Raw genomic sequence first — 18,245 nt, forward strand, 5'->3', positions numbered from 1 at the left:
GTATTGTCTATTTAACCTTTGAGTATTAGCTTTGATGTATGGGCTGCTATTCAATGGTTAGAACTCACCGGGCCGCTTCCGTTTTATTGCGTGATATATGCCTCTTATAAACTTCATCTATAGTGGAATGAAAATTTGGATACTGGTCTGGCTTAATACGATGGCTGCAACCTTGGGGGAGTAAAAGTAATATAAGTAAGAATAAGGCTTTTGACTTGATTATGCTTTGTCTTGGGTGGTAATTGGCTTTTATGGGGGTACTTGAATACTGTGGGGGCTAAGTTGTATAGAGACTGATGTCATGGCTGCCTAGGTAGAGTTCGTGGGTCCATGTACATAAATGTTTTGAAGGCAATCTGGGGGCTGCTCAGCCGGTATCATTACACATGTAAAACAGGTCAAGAAATCTTGAAATGCTAGGAATATGATAAGGAGATATTGAGGGGGTCTTTCTGAAATAAATCCCAAATTTTCATAATACTAATTTCTGCCCAGTAGTAGATACATTCTTGTGGATCTGGGCGCGGGCTCACCAGTCACACCATATCGGTAGCTTGAGGGCTGCTGCTTGACTGCTCTCATAACTCCTCCTGCTCGTCAATACGGTCGCCTCAATGTAAACTTGATGAAGTCCAACTCCTCCATATCTGACGTACACTTTATGATCTGAAGTTAGTTTTCAAGACAACTATGGATAAAAACTGAAGATGGGTAGTTATGTACTTATAATAACGATGTTTGAAGTAAGCGTCTAGAATAAACCTAAGTAAAAAAACCAGTTATAGTTGTTCTAATTTACTCGACCGATGCGATGAGCAGCAAACTGGAGAAAAGTTGTAAGTAATTCTAATGTCGTGAATAATATGGTTGTCTGTCTATCCCTATGAAGATCCGATATGGTTGTGCACGTGGAGGTAAGATCTTTTTGCACGCTTTAAGGATTGTTGTAGGAGGTTGTTTTGCTTTTCTGTCGTGAAGCAGTGGTTGTATGGTGTTGCTTGAACTTTTCTTGCTATTTAAAAAGAATCTAAGGTATTGTGGGCTTTGGAGTTTAATGCTTGAAAAATATAGATATAGGATCTTATATATAGTATACATCGTTGGTGCGGGTTATCTGCCCTTCCTTAAAATAGCCTGACTAAATCTACCTAGGTATTGTTTTAGCCCTTGACCTATATCATACTTACGATTACGTTATTGGGGGTGCTGGCAAATCTGGTTCGAGGAAGGTTATTTTTAAAGCTATTATCTGATGGATTCATCATTTTTTCGTTTCCTTATGGATAGAGTAAGTAAAGCAAAATTTTGTGATAGAACTGAATTAGATAGTTCCGATGGAAGTATAAAACGTACTTGAATTCCTATTGCATCTATGTCATGTGTAGCTTGAGAATGTCGCTTTATCTTACTTTAATATATTGATCTGTCTTTGTACCTTATATGAGAAATCTTATCATATATGAACGAGTACTATATTATTAATATTGAAGTTTTAAATTTATCTTTTTGTAATTCAAATTCTCTCTGGAGCATGTTCGGCTGTGCATATATAACACTTGAAGATACATGCTACACTTGGTTTACTAGTAATGAATGGGCCATTGATGAAGTATTGATACAGTTCATTAAGTTACATATGCAGTTCTGGACTATATGAATGATAACTTTGCTAAACCCGGTCACCGGCGAGTTTCTATCTATAGGGATCTGATTATAGTGGCGTTACAAAGGCTTAAGTGCCCCCAAGAGGGACGTGCGGTTGCGTTAATGTTATTGTTGAGGGGAAGGTAGATCCCTGTATTGCTTTACGAGTTTCAAAATCAAGATTAGCTAAGCTTGATAAAGGATGAGCTCCGGTCGAGCATAAGTGACATGCAGGATGGTCCCCTCTTATAGGAGGCGAACGACCGACCTGTAATAGCCTGAGCTCCTACAAGTTGATCGCCATAATACATATAGGAATTTGAGACTGGATGTAGCCTCGCATGGCTTGCATAAAGAACCCTGTATCTTTGTCTTGGTCCTGTTCTTGTCCCTACCACGCCAGCTGGTATGATGTTTGACGGGCGGGGTCATGCGTTATGCGATTTTGATGGCCCCGGGAGATCATAATACAGGTATGTACTATGGCCTCGAAATATTTATTTGAAATCGATTGTCGACTTCTATAGACTTGTATTGTCTATAAGTTGGATCATATTACGGGAAATGTCTAGTATTATTTAGCCACTTCAGGCTTGCAAATAATAAACTCTATCTTTTAGCCCCTATACTCCTGCTTTTGATAAATGTGTAGAGCTCTTTAAAGGAATAAACGAGGTAATTAGTATTTTCACATTTATATGTTAATTACAGTTAGTTTAATATAACGTTCCTTTGATCCGGAAAACTATTTTATCTTTATTACACTTATATCCTCCCCCTTAAGTTCTCTAATTGTTAATATAATCTGCTATAACCATGGCTCTAAGATATTTTGACGTTATTGAACACAAAATTTTCTCTATGTATATTCGGGAATATCTAGGTGCCACTCTGCTCCACTAAGAAGATAAACTTTACGTACCTGTGAAGTAATATGTTTTACAGAAGCCCAAAGCTAAGATGAATTCTAGCCTAATTGTTATAATCATCGCTGTTGTTGCTGTCGGTACTCCTAAGGAAACCTATGAGTCTATACGGGAGGCTCTTCACGAGCAATCTCTTATACTTGGTTTTATAAATTTATTCTCAGTCGACCTTTATCTTAGGCTTCTCGCTCCTAGGTAGAGGAATTAATTGCTAAATGGCCAAATTATCCAAGCTAGGATCAACGCTATCTAAAGCAATTTCTGGAGTATGGCCTTATATAGCTTCCAGGGAATGAGTTGTAACCAGAGCAAGCGGAGTCTGAAATTCTTGTCGCCTTCTCTACTTCTGTGGCCTAGGAGATACATTATAAGTCGACGAACTCGATTTAAATAGCTTAATGGCTCTTTTATTATAGACTTGGATCAAACACTAGATATAGATTCTACCGATCTTGCTAGCAACGATCCTCTTTATTATCCCGAAATGCGAGTAATATAGAATCGTTTACCAGAGTTCCAACTATTTGCAAAATTTATTCTCGGAGACAGATCGTACCTACGCTAAGATGAGGTATAAGAAGGTGCTCAGCTATGTGGTACAGGTGTGGGTGGCTCTGGAGGAATCCACAAAGGTCGCGTTTCTGAAGTAACTATCAGGAAAGGCTTGCATTTCTTTCCCTTGGAAAAAGTTGATGAAACTGCAAGAGAGTGTGCCACCTGGATTCTAGCAGAAGCACAAAGATGCGTGTAGAGCGACCAGAAGTTTAGAGAAGGTATCGAAAGACGACCTGAGAACGAACTGATTGGCCAGGAGCTTAGTCCGTGGTTGAAGGAAGTGATGAACGATTGTGCGGTCATAGCAGCCAAACCAAAGATGTAGATAAAAATTGAATCCAATCGCCTGGGAGTTTATATTCGTGTTTAAGAATGTACATAGGCGAGGCCGGTTCATCAGAAGCTAATATCCACATGGCCGCCCTAAGGCTGTAACTTGCCTGCTAAGTTTACACGACCTAAGTTTCGAATTCTTCAAGGAACTTTGGAAGACTTCTATGGATTTAAGAAGTGACAGAAATCTTATCTTAGAAAAATTGGATAGTAGTATCATCAAACACGTACATGTATCTATGCGGAATCAATCACATTGGATAATGTCAAACTTAAGAAGCGGTCAATTAGCGCTATGATCTTTTAGGATAGGTCCCAGGGATCGCTCAACCGATCTAGAGACCTTTAATCAATCAACTGATTCTATTGGACATGTTCAGTACTAGTCAGTACCTCAATTCCTCATCTTGACATAAGGGTCTGAGATAGTTTCTTTGTGTAAAATATGGAAGCCAGTTTCGAATTTGTCTGTAGATGCAGACCGCTGAGAAAAGTGAATATCTGCAAGAGGAAAAGAACCATGGATGATTTTAAGACTAGATAGCAGCGGATGGCGAGGTAGGGTGAGGGAACCAAAGGACAACTCACTGGACCATCAATAATCACAATGTGTTGTAAGAAGACGTATTGAGAGGAAACCAGAGGAAATCCCATACCTAGGTGTATAGTTATATGAATTGGCAAGTTAGAGCACCTGCCTAACTTGGAGGCCGTTCGAATGCGATCAATGGTACTGTTGTACTAGTAATATCATATTCAATGTAATCTTAAGAATGGGCTCCTTACGGCGGATTACTTTAGAGATGGAGGTCAGATCGAGAGATACTCTTCAGTAATAATGTGGGATATAGTAATCTTTGGAACTACATCAGAACCCAAACGGAGCAGCCCCACAAGGGCCTTACACCGTACGGGAATGAACACAATGCTAAATCAGGAAGTATGATCTAACAATGACCACTCAAATATTCCAGAAATTGCCAATTGCAAGCTTACTGTAGAGCAGGCCAGTGCAAAATTTTGCAAAAATTTTCAAGCTGGCCCCCAAGCGGCTCACATCGCATAAGGCCGGGTACCACATTACCACACCGGCTGTGACCCACGCCACCATGTCGCAATCGGCAACTCCACCGAAAAGATCTACTCAGCTACGAATGAATCATCTACAATGAAAATTTACAAAATTACGAATTACGCAAGAGAGAATGAAAATTGGATCATTGAATACAGCCAGCATGAGCATTGGCTTGCAATTTCATTGTAAGGCCCAGACTAGAAAGTAGTAGTCGGGTCGCGAAAGGGGGAATCTGGTGATCTGAAGGAAATAAAGAAACACGAAACAAAGTAGACAAAGTGAACAAAGAAGACGGTAAAGACTCCGATGGATGCGACGGGATGACTTGATTAAGTTGAAAATCAAAGTCCCTTTGACGCCCGATGCCATGGGTAAAGGAAAAAAGTTGAAAGGAGTAGACCGATCTTAAAGACCCGGCGCAATGCAAGATGGGGACCATAGGTAGCCAAGAACAAAGAAACGCCGTTTCCCATGCGTGTGTTGGAGTGAGGAGTTCTCTGAAAGAAGTTGCTGAAGTGGGATACTTTGCGCGCGGTAGTGTGTATTGGCGACGCAATGGATGTAAGAATAGGAATCAACGAGAGCGGAAGATGCATCGCAATACTCGTGATAGTCTGTCTTTTGGTCCAGTTTCAAGTTCCCAAGATTAAAAACAGATAGGAGAGAAGAGGCGAAAATAAGAAAACTTTTGGGTGATTGTCGTGATGTTGGTCGTGATATCATGAATTGAGGTGTTATAGATGATCAAGTCATCTATGCGGTACCCTTGAGCTTGCCCCAGCCCTTCTCCAGACCACGACGGGCCATATCGCGAGCGCGATCGGCCACAGAACCGGAGGAGCTGTTGGTGGCAGTGCTGGCGGCGGAGTACTTGCGAGTGAGGCTGAAATTGCTGCTCGCGTCGTCGCGGTAGATCATGTTACCGGCACCACCACGACCAACGTGGTAAACTGGTGCAGCGCGGCGGGTGTCACGTTCGAGTTCTTCGTCGAAGCTGAAGATGGCGCGCTCAGAGCTGCTGTGGACATTGCCGGCACCACCACGACCGGTGGTGAAGGTTGATGGAGCGCGAGAGTCCAGGCGGGTCAGCGAAGCAGGACCGGTTGCGGTGCGCGACTCGGTAGTCTTGGTGTTCTTGAGGCTGACAATGTTGCCTGAGCCACCGCGTCCAGTATAGACAGCCGGGCGAGTGCAGTGAGGCACCGAAGGGTGCGGTTCAATAACGCGGTAATTAGAGGCCATGGTGAATGTAGATGTGTTGTGTTAAATTCGTAAGCTGCAAGAGCTATAAAAAGGACAAGGCCATGTGTCAATGTGAAAGCAAAAGCAAACTGAAGAAAAATTTGCAAGTCTGGATGGACCCTCATGGTTACGGCGGGGACGGGCTCTTATAGTATCGTGACAAGTTGGGGGAATGGAGTCATTTGCTCATTTGGCCAGGCACGACATCCACGGGTCACACGGTGTGTATGGGTGGGGCGCTGGTGAGTTGTGGAGTATTTTCTGCGAATTTCTTTTTTCAATTTTCTTTTTTAAGATTTTTTCCACTTTTTTTCCTTTTTTTTTCTCTTTTTTACTCCATTTTTGCAGATTTTTTTGGCTGAAGTAGCGTCATCGCCCCCACAGAGCGGCAAGACTGAATTACCATTTTTGGCCCAAAAGTGGATAAGACTCAGCACGTTGGTGCTGTAGCAACAGCCCTGTGGGAGAATCAGTTAGCCTTACTGGAGTGAAAATTGATTTCTTTCTCCACATGACTACGACCAGTTGACACATTTGCCCTCGCTGCTTTAATTATGCCCCCCATACTCAGCCAAGATCATCTGACTGGGTCCTCGGCACCAATAATTACCAATAATCGGCCTTCACACGTAACAGAAACTACTGCTGGCGCCAATCAGCATCGTCGGCGTCTAAAAACAGGGATGGCCGCGTTTTCTGGGGGTAATGAAAACTGCCTAGCAAGAAATAACGACCAAGGAGAAAAAACCCTCAACTCCCCACACCTGACACAGCTGGAACACCGTAATTTTACAATTCACTCACCGTACACCGCTTGGAACAACCCTCGTGGCCTGGCTTGGGTCTCTGGTTGAACATGTCGCCATTGCCCCGTGTGACCGGGCTCACTGGTTGAGGATAGACCGGCTATCATTGCATCATGCTTGCCCCGAATCACTGCTATTATAGGATACTAGTAGATACGGAGTACGCGGGAAGGGTATGAACCTCGATCATTCTACTGTATGCTGTCGTGCTACAGCACAAGCAATGAGGGATTTGCAAATGGACTACATCCTGTAGTATATTGGCGTAACAAGAACCTCAGAGCACGTCAATGCTTTAGTTTCAGTTTCAGTCTTCACCGTACTAATTCTACTCAAAGATTCTTTTTTTCTTTTTTTCAATTTTAGAATCCACACACAAAGAACATTTTTTTAAAATGAAATATACACGTTCAAAGTGCTCTGTACACCTCATACATCGTGTGTATAGACCGATTTCCAGGGGGCCCGCCGATCCTGTACAATGACTCCATACTGCGGGATAAATACTCCCCCTAGCACGGTCGATCTGGTCTAGGGCATGAACTAGTCTCCATGGTACTCGTACCTGAGATCCTCATTTAACAACTCACGAAACAAGTCCACTTGGCTAAGACGCACTATGAACCTACAGCCTGTTACCAAGAACTGCCTAGAAACAGATCGGTCAGAACTACCGCCACCACCATGTTTCCCCTTTCTTCGGCCCCTTACTATGTATAGTATGGATGTACCGGGCGTTTCATTGTTTCATTGCCATGAACATAGAATTCTCGGTTCCAATGCGTAGAATCCACGAGAGACCATCCGGAATAGGCAAGATGACCCCCGCCAGAACAAGGATATAAAACCGCAAAAAAAAAGAAAAAAAATTCGAGAAAAAGAAAAAAAAGTGAAAAATGACGACACCAAGTGGATTCTTCTCTCCAGCAGAAATTTTTTTCCCGCTCATGTGGTCCTCACTGGCCCAGGGATCCGAGCCCGGTGTCCGTGGCAAATCAGAGACCAGAACCGGTCTGTGCGTCTTGGCCGCTTTTTCCCCAGATTTTCCCATTCCCCGGACTCCGACCTTGAATTCTTTTGCTGGGCTCTGCAGGCTCAGCGGGCTCTACTGCGCTCTGCTTGCTGTTCCTTTTCTCCCTTCTGCAGGTCAGGAGGACCGTGTGCCTGTTCTTGCGCTGCGTAGATCCCGTGCTCTCGTCATTCCTGCCAGATTCTTGCGATAGTGGTGTTGATGCGCGAGGGGCATTACCCCAACGCTGCGGGCACTACTCTAATTAGTTACTCATCTTGCAGTATGGCCACTCTGCCTCTACCTCGGGAACCACGCGCTGGTGCCTTAATGTCCAAACGCGGGCTGCCGAGCACTGTGGTTTGTTGGTTTCCGCCCCTTAACCCGATGGTCATTGCTCACCAAGTCACCTTGTGGACGTGTCTAGCGTATATCCATGGTTGCTATAATTTCAATACGGGGATACTTCTCCCGGTCCTGATCAGGAGGTTCGACCGGACTTCTATTTCTGTTAAAGACACATTGCTAGATTGATTTGAGCGGGACACATGACCTGCTTTTTACCTCATTCTCCCTAGTATGTAGAATTCCTGGCATTGTTCATCAAGTGAAATTATCTATAGCATTGAGATATTATGCATCGCATACACTTTCCCATAGCTGACCCCCTCTTGTGTATCCATATTAAATTATTGCAGATACTTATTTTCAATGCGCGATTAAACACAAAAGGAAATACAAACAAGTATCTTTTCCGAACCTTTTCGGCGTCGCACAGGCATTTGCCCTCTCTATTAGATAATAGCGTCCCAGCATGACACATGATTACCCCCTAGCAAAGGTCTCGACCACCCGGTCCGGTTACCGACTCTTACTTTCCGGGACACATTATGCATAGCCAGCAGGATGCCACGATGACGCAAAATGCCATGTATCCTGGGATCGTGATAATGTTACGTTTTTGTTGGGGTTGCTTGCGTTAGATCAATCGCAATGCGCAATGCACAATGCAACTGCCGAGACCTTGCTGGTGATCTGATCGAGATTGCGCAATTTATTGACGATCGTGATTCGTGATGCGTCCGAGCTTCGTTGGATGTGCTCTGTAGCGTAAATATGAGTACTGTACAGAGATGGATGTATTGCTCAATGTGAAACTGTTGGGTTGTGCCTAAGCTCTTTGCATTTTCAATTCGTCGGCATCAGTGGGAGTGAATAATTGAAATCCCGGTTAAAAATAAATCTGGTAATAGATCTACATATAGATCTAGATTATTCCGTACCTAGTTAATATTCAAATGTTCATTTGGGGAAGTTCACTCCTGCCGAATTCCCAACTCGGCCTTACAGAGAAGATTCATCAAAAGAAAGAACACATTAGCAAACCCTTCCAGCTCTTCGAGAGACGTCTATTAGTACCTGCCTTGATTTCCAAGGCTCTCATGCACAGATTCATATGTGATGAGCAACATACCTACAAAGCTGCATATGAGGACCTTCGAGTGTGATGCATAGGAACTTTGAAAGCTTGTTTCTTACTACCCTGGCCTTTTAAATCCCGCTCAAACTCCCTAATATTACTGAGACAGGACCTTTCTCAGCAAGAAACATGATGATTCCGTCGGTTGATCACATGCGGGCTATCCAGCTCAGTTGGATATCGATCTTGCAGTGTTGACCTACAGGACATGAAAATTCGGTGTGATGAATAACTGTCAAAATGAATCAAATGACTAGACCCCCATGTTCAAAATTGACAGCAAGCTTTCTCAAAGCTTGCTTCCATCGCTTTCTTTATCCTACAGCACCTCTCAACCCCGTTTCAACTCGAATCTGCTCTCGCCAAAAAACATCTAAAGAAACCCCTTTGTGGAAGTGGAACATCACCAGTCCAGCTATAGTAATTACCATGAACCTGGTCGTAGTATCAGCAAGACTTAAACAAAATGATGAGGATGGGTTATAAGCAGTTGGCCCACGGTCACCATAATGAATCTTTCTTGTCCAATGTACATACGGATCCAACAAGTCTTTCTGAGCGCCCAGAAAAAGAGCCTGTCATAGCCTACGGACGGAGGCAAGAAGTGGAACAAGAATACGAAGCTCAATTGGTTTATTTGGAAGAGAGGGTGAAACAAGGTGATATAAGATGGGCAGCAATGCGGAGGGGGGTCTGCGACGTGGAGACATGTAGGCCTCACCTATTTACAAGAAAGTCATATGAGCTCCAGTTGCTGTGATAGCAGTTCCCAACATAATAGCGTAGCCCAGGAAAGTACTTTGCTTATCGGGTTGAAAATATCTTGAGTTGAAAACAGCAACACTTTGATCTGGCAATCGCGAGGGTTCTCCATACCGGGCCATAGTAGCCTTCGCCATGGTATTGCCTTTGGCAGAAGTGATGTAAGTATCAAGAAGATACCACTCATCTTTTGTTAAGCCTATTGACTGGGGGCTTTCGAGCTCTAGGTCAATGAGCTTTTCGTACTCCAATCGATACACATATAAGACGGATTTCGCTGCGTCAATAGTAGGCAATGCCAGAAGATCTTTCAAAACCATCAGGCCTTGAGTCTTGACAGAATTATCAGATTGGCCGTTTTTGTAACGCTTAAGCTCCTTGTCAAATAAGGCAATATCATTCAATCTTAAAATATGGTCTCCGAGCAAGTGAAGGAAACGTTTGAGCTCAGGGTCTTCGTAGTCGACGCGTGATCCGATTGCGAGCTTCGCGAATGTCCAGCCCATTCTTTAGTTATGCATTAGCATGCAGACTATTATAAGTCAACGAGGATGTGCCCCTGACTCCATTCCGCCATCCTCGTGCCTGAAGTCCATAAATTCTGCAAAGTTCTCATAATGATCCTTGAACTTTGATGAATTCTATGTACTAATCACCCGCATTGCCAGAGATGCGATCCTGTTCGAGAGCACCTTCTATCATTGCTAGTGATTCTTCCTGGAGCGGCGTCTTGGGCTTTCCATCCCTGATGTTGACTGGGGCATTGAAGATCGCTATCTTACAAGTCGTCTTGAACATACTCTATTTGATGGTTCGAGCTGGCTCCTACTATTGAAGTAGTATGAAGCATGTCAAATGTAGAACTCGCAGTTTTGTTAGATCTACATGCATAGATCGCACTGTACCATGAAGCATTCAAGCTAGTAGACAAGCAGATACTATGGTCGAGGCGGGGGCAATATTTCGATCTATAATTCCATCATTCGAACCTTGGAACCTTTATATTGATCTCTACTAGTCACCCCGATAAATCGGACGTACAAATTGTAGAGACGACAGACACCGCATGGCAAATATATGTAGACCTAAGAGTACTAGTAGTACTCTTTTGGACTTTGGAAATCTAGCTCAACCATCATTGACTCCATAGATGGTTTCAAATTGCAAAAGAGATAAAAGAGATGAAAGGATGAAGATCATCAGTTGATATGCCAAGAGCGATAAGGACCCTACATGATTTTGCCACACTCACCGCCCTCCTCCTCTCCATCCGCATCGAGACGACCTCGACCTTGACATCTTCAGCTCACTTGATTATACTGCCAGCGACCTATTGAGGGGTAGTGTCTGCGTTCTTATCACCTTGAAATCTCAATCATCGGCTGATTCTCGGATCCTCCGCCCCCCGCATTCTCACACCTCTGAACGGGAATTTTTCCTCGCGTGAAACAGCAGTCAGATACGCGCAAAGAAAGCTGCCAATATGCCGAAATATAAGTCCTTTCCAGCCCTGTCTCGTTTTGAAATCATTACTGACCTCCCATGCACTCTTTTGTAGGTGACAGTTCTCGAGAACCCCGCAATCAACCGTCTGCCTTTGTCCTCCCGATTGGAGACCGCGATCCGAGCTTTTTATATTTCACGACCTTCAAACCGTCGCAATGAGGCCCGAAGTACCGTGCGAGAAAGCTAACCTTCCAATCACCTAACAGGTGACTACTGCGATGTCTACCTCACGCACGACTCAATGAGCGTGCGTAAGGCGCATAACTCAGGTCGTAACCACTTGAGGAACGTGGTGGACTACTATCAACGTACGCCAATTTACAATATCCTAACGAGAAAGCAATAACCAACACCCCTCCAGAGATCGGTCAAGAAAAGGCCCAATCCGTCATTGACTCCATCACCTCCTCCTACGCCGCAGAGGGTCAACCCCTCCCCAATCCCGCAATGGTTCCCCCCGGAGCCTTCCCACCCCCATTCGCATTCCCAGGTACGACACAAGCCAATCCCAACTTAAAACGCATCAAAGCATGAACTAACATCTACAAGGCGGACCAGGTCAAGCACCTCCATTCGGAATCCCCCCACCAGGTGCCCCCGGTGCCCCGCCTCGTATGTTCCCTCCTCCGGGAATTCCCCAAGAATACCCTTTCAACGCATCAGCAGCTAATCAAGTGCCTTCCCCATGGACAGCCCCCGGTGGCCGAGGCATGCCTTTCCCACCTCCCTTCCCCCAACGCCTCCGGCACCCCACCAACAGGAGGCTTCCCGCCGCCAAACTTCAACCTTCCTCCTGGCGCAAATTTCCCTCCTCCCGCTGGTTTCCCTGCTAATTTCCCTATCCCTCCGCCCGGTTCGCTTCCTCCTATGCCTATGCATGGCGCGACGCATTCGCCTATTCCATCTGGACCTCGTGGCTCAGAAGGTTACCCCCCGCCTCCTGGCGGTGGACCCCCTCCTGGCATGGATCAAAAATGGTAAATCGGTTCCACGTTTCTTCGCTTTACTTTACTTTACTTTACGCCTTAGTGGGTTCCTTTGAGGTGTTTTCGTTTTCGTTTTTCGCAATGGTTCTGCTTTCCTATTCATATCAGTCATGGATCATGCGTCTTGAAAGGGTTAGACGCTTTTCTGTTGTCATTTTTCATTTTCGCTGGAAAACAAAATTCTCCCTGTATGGGTGTCTCTTTCCCGGAGTTGTATAATAGCGTTTGGTTTGGGGTTTCTGTTGGATCTCTCATACTCAATATCATGTTTTCAATGACGCTTTTTATATGTGTAGATGCCGCTTAGACATCAAAGAATACTAGAATGTTCGCTTGGTCGTGTGGTACTTGGAGTACACTTTATAGTAAGGGTGTTATACCACTGAGGCTCTAGAATCGTTGCATTACGTGATATTGAAACTTGAAACTTGAAGCAAGAAAAGAAGATTATATTCCAAAACCCAACAGAAGCCCCAGCCTTATCTCCGTACCCGATGCATCAGAACGCCGTAAATTGAAAACCGGAGAATAGCCAAAGTAAAGAGAAATACACGTCGATCGTGATGAAACCTCCTTTCTGGAGGGAGAGGGGGAATGAAGGATTCAAGGTAGAGTCAAGGAGAAGTTGAGAGATCGACAAGAAGAGAATGAAGAATAGTAAGATAAGAACATAGTTGAGGAAAGTAAAAAGTATGACACCACATAGCTTGTATGAGTGGCAAGTTGCCAGAAGATATAACAAAACCCCACAAAAATACCGAACCCAAAGGAGATAGGACGGAAAGGAACCATGACCACCATTGCCTCCACGCTAATTGGAAAAAAAAAACAATTCGTCCCGAAAGTTTTTGAGACATCAGACGATAAATCCATCACTGTTCATAACCTGCTCCACGTTTCCATGGACTAGATGTGTTATGGGCTTGATTGCTTGGAGCCATTGCTGATTGCCCAACAGGCATGTTGTCGTAGTTTTGAACTGATGGTGATGGACGGCCAAGATGGTCGTAACCTGGGGGAGGAACCCGTGTACTGGACGGGTTGCTAGGGATTAGTGGTACTGATGGGTCGATGGGGGATCGTGAATGTTGCTGTCGAGAGATACTGTCTGCATTTAGGCGCTGGTTTCCATTGCTGCCCGGGCGTTGACCACTAGAAATAGAGGTCGAATCATCTTCAAATGGGTCTTGCTGGTATGATTGGGCTTTCATTTCGCCTCTTGCAGTGGCACCCAAGGCATCGAGCTCGGTATTCAGCTGGGTCTGAGACTTGATGAATGATCCTCTGTCGTCGCGCATTGGCTGGTATCGGGTGTCGGGATTCTTGGACATAACGGCGTAGACGGAGGCGATCAAAACAAGAACGAGGAGAACCAAGGCGAAAGCAGCATTGTATACAAAGAAAACGACACCCATGACACCGACCATCAAGCCTGGGGGGTTGAAAACGTTGGAGAATACCAACAAGAAGATCGCATTTATGAAGTTCACTACCGCGATTGAAATGTTGAAAACGTTGGTCTTCTTGTCCATCCATGGTCGAAGAACACAAACTGCGACCAACATACCAGCCTCAAGAACAACCAGAGCCACAGTTTGGACGACGGGAGCAGGCTGGCTCAATCCGATGAACATACTCTTGATGAGAACGTAGACGAGGTAGGGAACGACGAAATAGTAGGCCGTTGCTCGGTATTGCACATACAGGAAACCCCATTTGTTGAGGCTCGAGGGATCAGAATATAGGATGTATGCCGGGTTCTTGTGCATCGTGACCGAGCGCTTGGCCAGGCGAATGACCTTCTGTGCTGCCCATCCTAAAGCAAGGAACATAGATAGGAGCATGACCACAGCCAGGACCACCTCGGCTGGGGAGTCACGCTTGGTAAACTCCCATAGACAGAGGATACACATTTGAGGGAAACCGATCAATGTTAGTCGGAACAGAATGCCTCGAGTGACAACCTTCCAGCCGTTGCGGAAGTCCTGGAACTTATCACTCTTCATCTTGCCGTGCTTGATAAGTAACTCGCAGATAGCCTTGAAAGATGCGATAATTATAACCACAAGACAGACAAAGACGACGAAGAAAATGAGACCAGTCAGGAAAATATTAGTCTCTTCAATCTTAGCACGGAACCCAACACGATCGATACCGCGTACAACGCTAACTTTCTGACTGGCGTCTCGCTTCGCGAGCATGTTCATCCCTCTCCTCATAATATTAGACCTCCGCATAAGATTGACCATAGGGTCCACGGCTCGCTTCTTGAGAACCTCCACGGATGTTTTACTGAGTGAAGAAAGAACAGTCGAAGGAGTACCCCCGGTAGAGCGCTGGTACCAGGTGCAGATCTTTTGCAGAAAGCTGACGTGGATGATACCCATGCTCCACTGGAAATCTTGAGTCCAAGACTCGACAATAGGTGGCATGTGAACTGAGGTCATACCGATCATGGCCTGAGATTGCATGAAACCGAATAGAGAAAGGGCGTTCGCAGCAACGTGCGCAGCGGTGTTCGAGTGGCCCAGCCCTGACGTGATAGCAGATGCCGCAAGACCTAATCCTGAAATGATTGCGGTCGTCCACGCAACTCCACTTTGATAGACAGTTTTGCCGTTAGATAGTGACGCCTCCACACAAGAAATCGCTTCTCCCGTATCATTTCTCCTGATCAGGATTCGTACGGTTGCATCGAGATCTGGGACAGTATAGGCGATACCGGGGATGTTCGACGCAGTATCACCCGGAAGAGTCAGGGAAACGGAATCCAAGTCGATGGGACCGGGAGCCATTGGGCACATTCCCATGCCTTCAATATCACAGGGGTTGAGAGTGTTCGAATAGGCCTTGTAACCATAGGCTGTCAAGCTCAGGTCTGCGACAACCTTGCCGGATATGTATGACACGCCATCGAAACCGATTTCGAGCGAGTTATTGTTGGGATAGAATTTGACATGGAAGTAAGTAGCTGTGAAGTTGCTGCTCTCCATGCAAAGGTTTAATGAATTAGATTCGAGGAATTTCACTGCGAAGGCTGGCGCCACGAAGGCCACCAGACAGGTGAGAAATGCGATCAACCTCATCCTAGCGAGGCTTTCAAAATAGAATAAGGAAACGAAAGAGAGTGAGTCCAGTAAGGATCGGAATGAAGAACGAAAATTAGAATAAAAAGTCATTATCACCAGCAGCTGTCAGGGAGGTACTCCAGAGTACCACGTTGTCAGCCGCCGGATGCGGAAAGTTTCCCAGGGAGCTCGGCGATTAGCTTATGGTGGGACTGATGTGATATTGAATGTCGCAAATGTGACCACACAATCCTTTGTCTTAAAAATGACTCGATACCGCGTATTTCCGGCGTTTTTTTTATCGCGTCATTGGCTGTTGCTGAACATCTCAACAGTCAACACAGCAGGTAACGCGATTAATGAAGAAGATAACGATTCTTGAACGAGGGTTGGCGGAGTATATTCCCAATCTGAAATGATATGGCGCAGCTCAGTTACAAGCAGTTCTTTGTCGGCAAGAGTAGTTTCGAGGCGAGTCGTGAGGTTGAATGCGCAATGCGGAGGCAAGGTGGAGTGGTCGAAGTAGATAATCGGGAGGTGTGGAGAAAGGAAAAACCGGGGAGTTGAAGAGCGAGTGAAACTGGCGATACACAGTATGGCCAAAAGGTGTAGTAGAAAGTTGGAAGAAGGGAAAAGAGAGATCACAGCAGTTCTGCGAAAACTGGAAGGGAATTCCTCTAAGGGAGGAAGAGAGGGCGAGTTGCCTTTTTACCCAGACACAATGCGGGTCACCTGGAATGGAGGAATGTGGCTCTGTATGGTCACAGGGGTTCGGGGCGCCTGGTGACGGGCCAATGGTAGATGGGGAAAGGGGGTATTTTACTGTAATTTATGTATGAAGCGTGTTATTGTGGCCAGTACTCCAATCCCCTTCACTGACGGGAACTAGACCTGAACTGGGTCGATCATTTTGATCCTTTTGTACTTCAACATCTACAACTTAAACTTCTTAGGGCCCCAATCCTGATACCTCCTCTTCCTATCTCTATTTCAACTTATTCAATCATTCATAACCCCCCTTTTTTCACCTCCCACACACCTCATATCACATATACGAGCTTGCAGAGTATTTTCCAGGCCATCTTTCTCTTGGTACTCTTGGCCGAAAGCGGTTGATGGATCGTGGCGGAACAGAGTGGGGCGTTTGGCATGTCCGATACCCTAAATACTGTCGAGACAGATTACTTCATTCTATGCACCAAAGGAACTGTTGCCCTCCATTGTCCGTTGTGGAGCGGAGAAGGGGGGCAGCGCTACAGCGGGACAACTATTAGGTATCAAATATAGGAAGTGGGCCGGTTATGCAGCTATATCGCGCACATTTCAAGGTCTTTTTCGGATGAGAAGCATCTCGGGAGTTCTAACCGCCCATATAGTGGCTACTCATGTACCTAGTTTACTAGTGTACCTCTAGGCTGGGCATGCATTGGCGACTACGTATACGTATATAATCCGTGTTCCGTAGCCGACTTGTATCTTCCTAGCCCTTCAAGGTTCCCCCTCCAAGATTTGAAGGCTGTGAGACCCCTGACTCAGTGCAAGGGGCCCCGGGGCCGGGGGATGTAAACAAAGCGGATCCATCAGAAGAGGAATCCAAGCCCACACCCTTTTCTTTCCCTCCATGACTGTTGTCTATAAAACTAAGATAAAGCTAAGCTAAATATATCCGAACAATGTGTCTCATGCACTGAGTTACCACAGTAAATAGATTTTGTGAGCTGGATATAAACAGCACTTGATACACCAGATCATTTCCGGGGTCATCTGCTTCCCATGCGATCAGCCTGAAACAAGGCTACAACGACAAAAATTCGAGATCATTTAAAATTATCTGATTTCTTCTGATTCGAGCACTGTTCAACAGATGAGGGGTTCTAAAACCAAATAACTCCATTGTATTTTATTTTGCACAGCCTCAGCCTGGTCACTTGGAAGTGGGCTTCCCTTCTGTTGCCCATAATGAAGTTCCACATCGTCCGGCCTGTCATCAAGTGATGTTTCAGATGTTTTGAACTTTCTGCATCATGAACTGGCAGGTTTGCGCTAGTGCCCGAGCTTCAACCAACGCACAGAGTGGTTTCCATCTTTAATTCGTCTACATGCACGTTGTCCGCCATCCTACAGTAAATCGCTATCATAGTCATGGATTAGCCCCTAATCATCACGGAGTTTTATATGCTCATGACGTCGTTGATTATTTCCCTGCATTTGTTACAGACACAAGAATGTGCGACCGTGGGAACAAGCGTCCCCCTCGTTGATTTGGGTAGAAAGTTCGGCCGCGGCGCCACGCTATTTTTGGGTCTGGGCTCTAAGATTGTCACTCTACCCGCCCGGTGCTACTATTTGATTCGTCTATAGTCTCCTGTCAAAATTATCTGCTTCATGCTCGATAATTTTACTGGTAGAGCCGAATCAGCTCGACAGTGCCAATAGCCGCTCTCCTTCAATTCTCCACTAACCATCCAAAAGTAGTTTTAGGGAGGGCGCTACCTGTGTTAGGTCACCCCACTAGTTGAAGCGCCTAGCTATTAATTTAGTTGCCTATCAAGGCCTATTGGGAGCTAGGAGGACTTTATGAACAATTATAATTCTCGCCAGAGCTCCATCTTGCTTCTTGGGTACCCCGTACTGTAGAAACCCAGACTGAGATATCCTTGCGCTGCCAAGGTCGCCCAGTCTATAGTATGTACAAGCCCAGCCCTTGGCAATGAAAGCCACGCAACTAGTTCCGAGTACCGGATTTCTGAAATTTGCGACACTTTCGCTAGCTAGATATACGTTTAGAGGCCTGCAAACAGAAGCTGACATGTTGAGGAAGTAATTGAAGTTATAACTGCTGGTATACGATCT

The 18,245-nt window shown here is 45.3% G+C and overlaps 4 protein-coding genes across 4 annotated transcripts; 1 reads left to right on the top strand and 3 right to left on the bottom strand.

The window, feature by feature from the left end:
- Positions 1 to 5,286: 5,286 nt before the first annotated feature.
- N7478_006475 (DUF3602 domain-containing protein) lies at positions 5,287 to 5,775 on the bottom strand (the record flags this gene model as incomplete). Its single annotated transcript, XM_056922689.1, has 1 exon — positions 5,287 to 5,775. The coding sequence occupies one exon, from the start codon at positions 5,773 to 5,775 to the stop codon at positions 5,287 to 5,289; it is 489 nt and encodes a 162-aa protein (XP_056780726.1).
- A 4,020-nt stretch (positions 5,776 to 9,795) lies between these two features.
- N7478_006476 (terpenoid synthase) lies at positions 9,796 to 10,338 on the bottom strand (the record flags this gene model as incomplete). Its single annotated transcript, XM_056922690.1, has 1 exon — positions 9,796 to 10,338. One exon carries the CDS (start codon positions 10,336 to 10,338, stop codon positions 9,796 to 9,798), a length of 543 nt encoding a protein of 180 aa, XP_056780727.1.
- A 1,241-nt stretch (positions 10,339 to 11,579) lies between these two features.
- N7478_006477 (putative U1 snRNP complex component Yhc1) lies at positions 11,580 to 12,319 on the top strand (the record flags this gene model as incomplete). Its single annotated transcript, XM_056922691.1, has 4 exons — positions 11,580 to 11,646; positions 11,700 to 11,828; positions 11,888 to 11,950; positions 12,099 to 12,319. The coding sequence occupies 4 exons, from the start codon at positions 11,580 to 11,582 to the stop codon at positions 12,317 to 12,319; spliced, it is 480 nt and encodes a 159-aa protein (XP_056780728.1).
- Positions 12,320 to 13,196: 877 nt separating this feature from the next.
- On the bottom strand, positions 13,197 to 15,410 carry N7478_006478 (transient receptor potential ion channel family protein; the record flags this gene model as incomplete). The annotated part of the gene is made up of 1 exon (XM_056922692.1): positions 13,197 to 15,410. The coding sequence occupies one exon, from the start codon at positions 15,408 to 15,410 to the stop codon at positions 13,197 to 13,199; it is 2,214 nt and encodes a 737-aa protein (XP_056780729.1).
- Between the last annotated feature and the right edge of the window lie 2,835 nt (positions 15,411 to 18,245).

The sequence above is a fragment of the Penicillium angulare genome (genome assembly GCF_028827245.1).
Source record: "Penicillium angulare strain IBT 27051 chromosome Unknown utg000004l_segment0_segment0, whole genome shotgun sequence".
Lineage (NCBI taxonomy): Eukaryota > Fungi > Ascomycota > Eurotiomycetes > Eurotiales > Aspergillaceae > Penicillium > Penicillium angulare.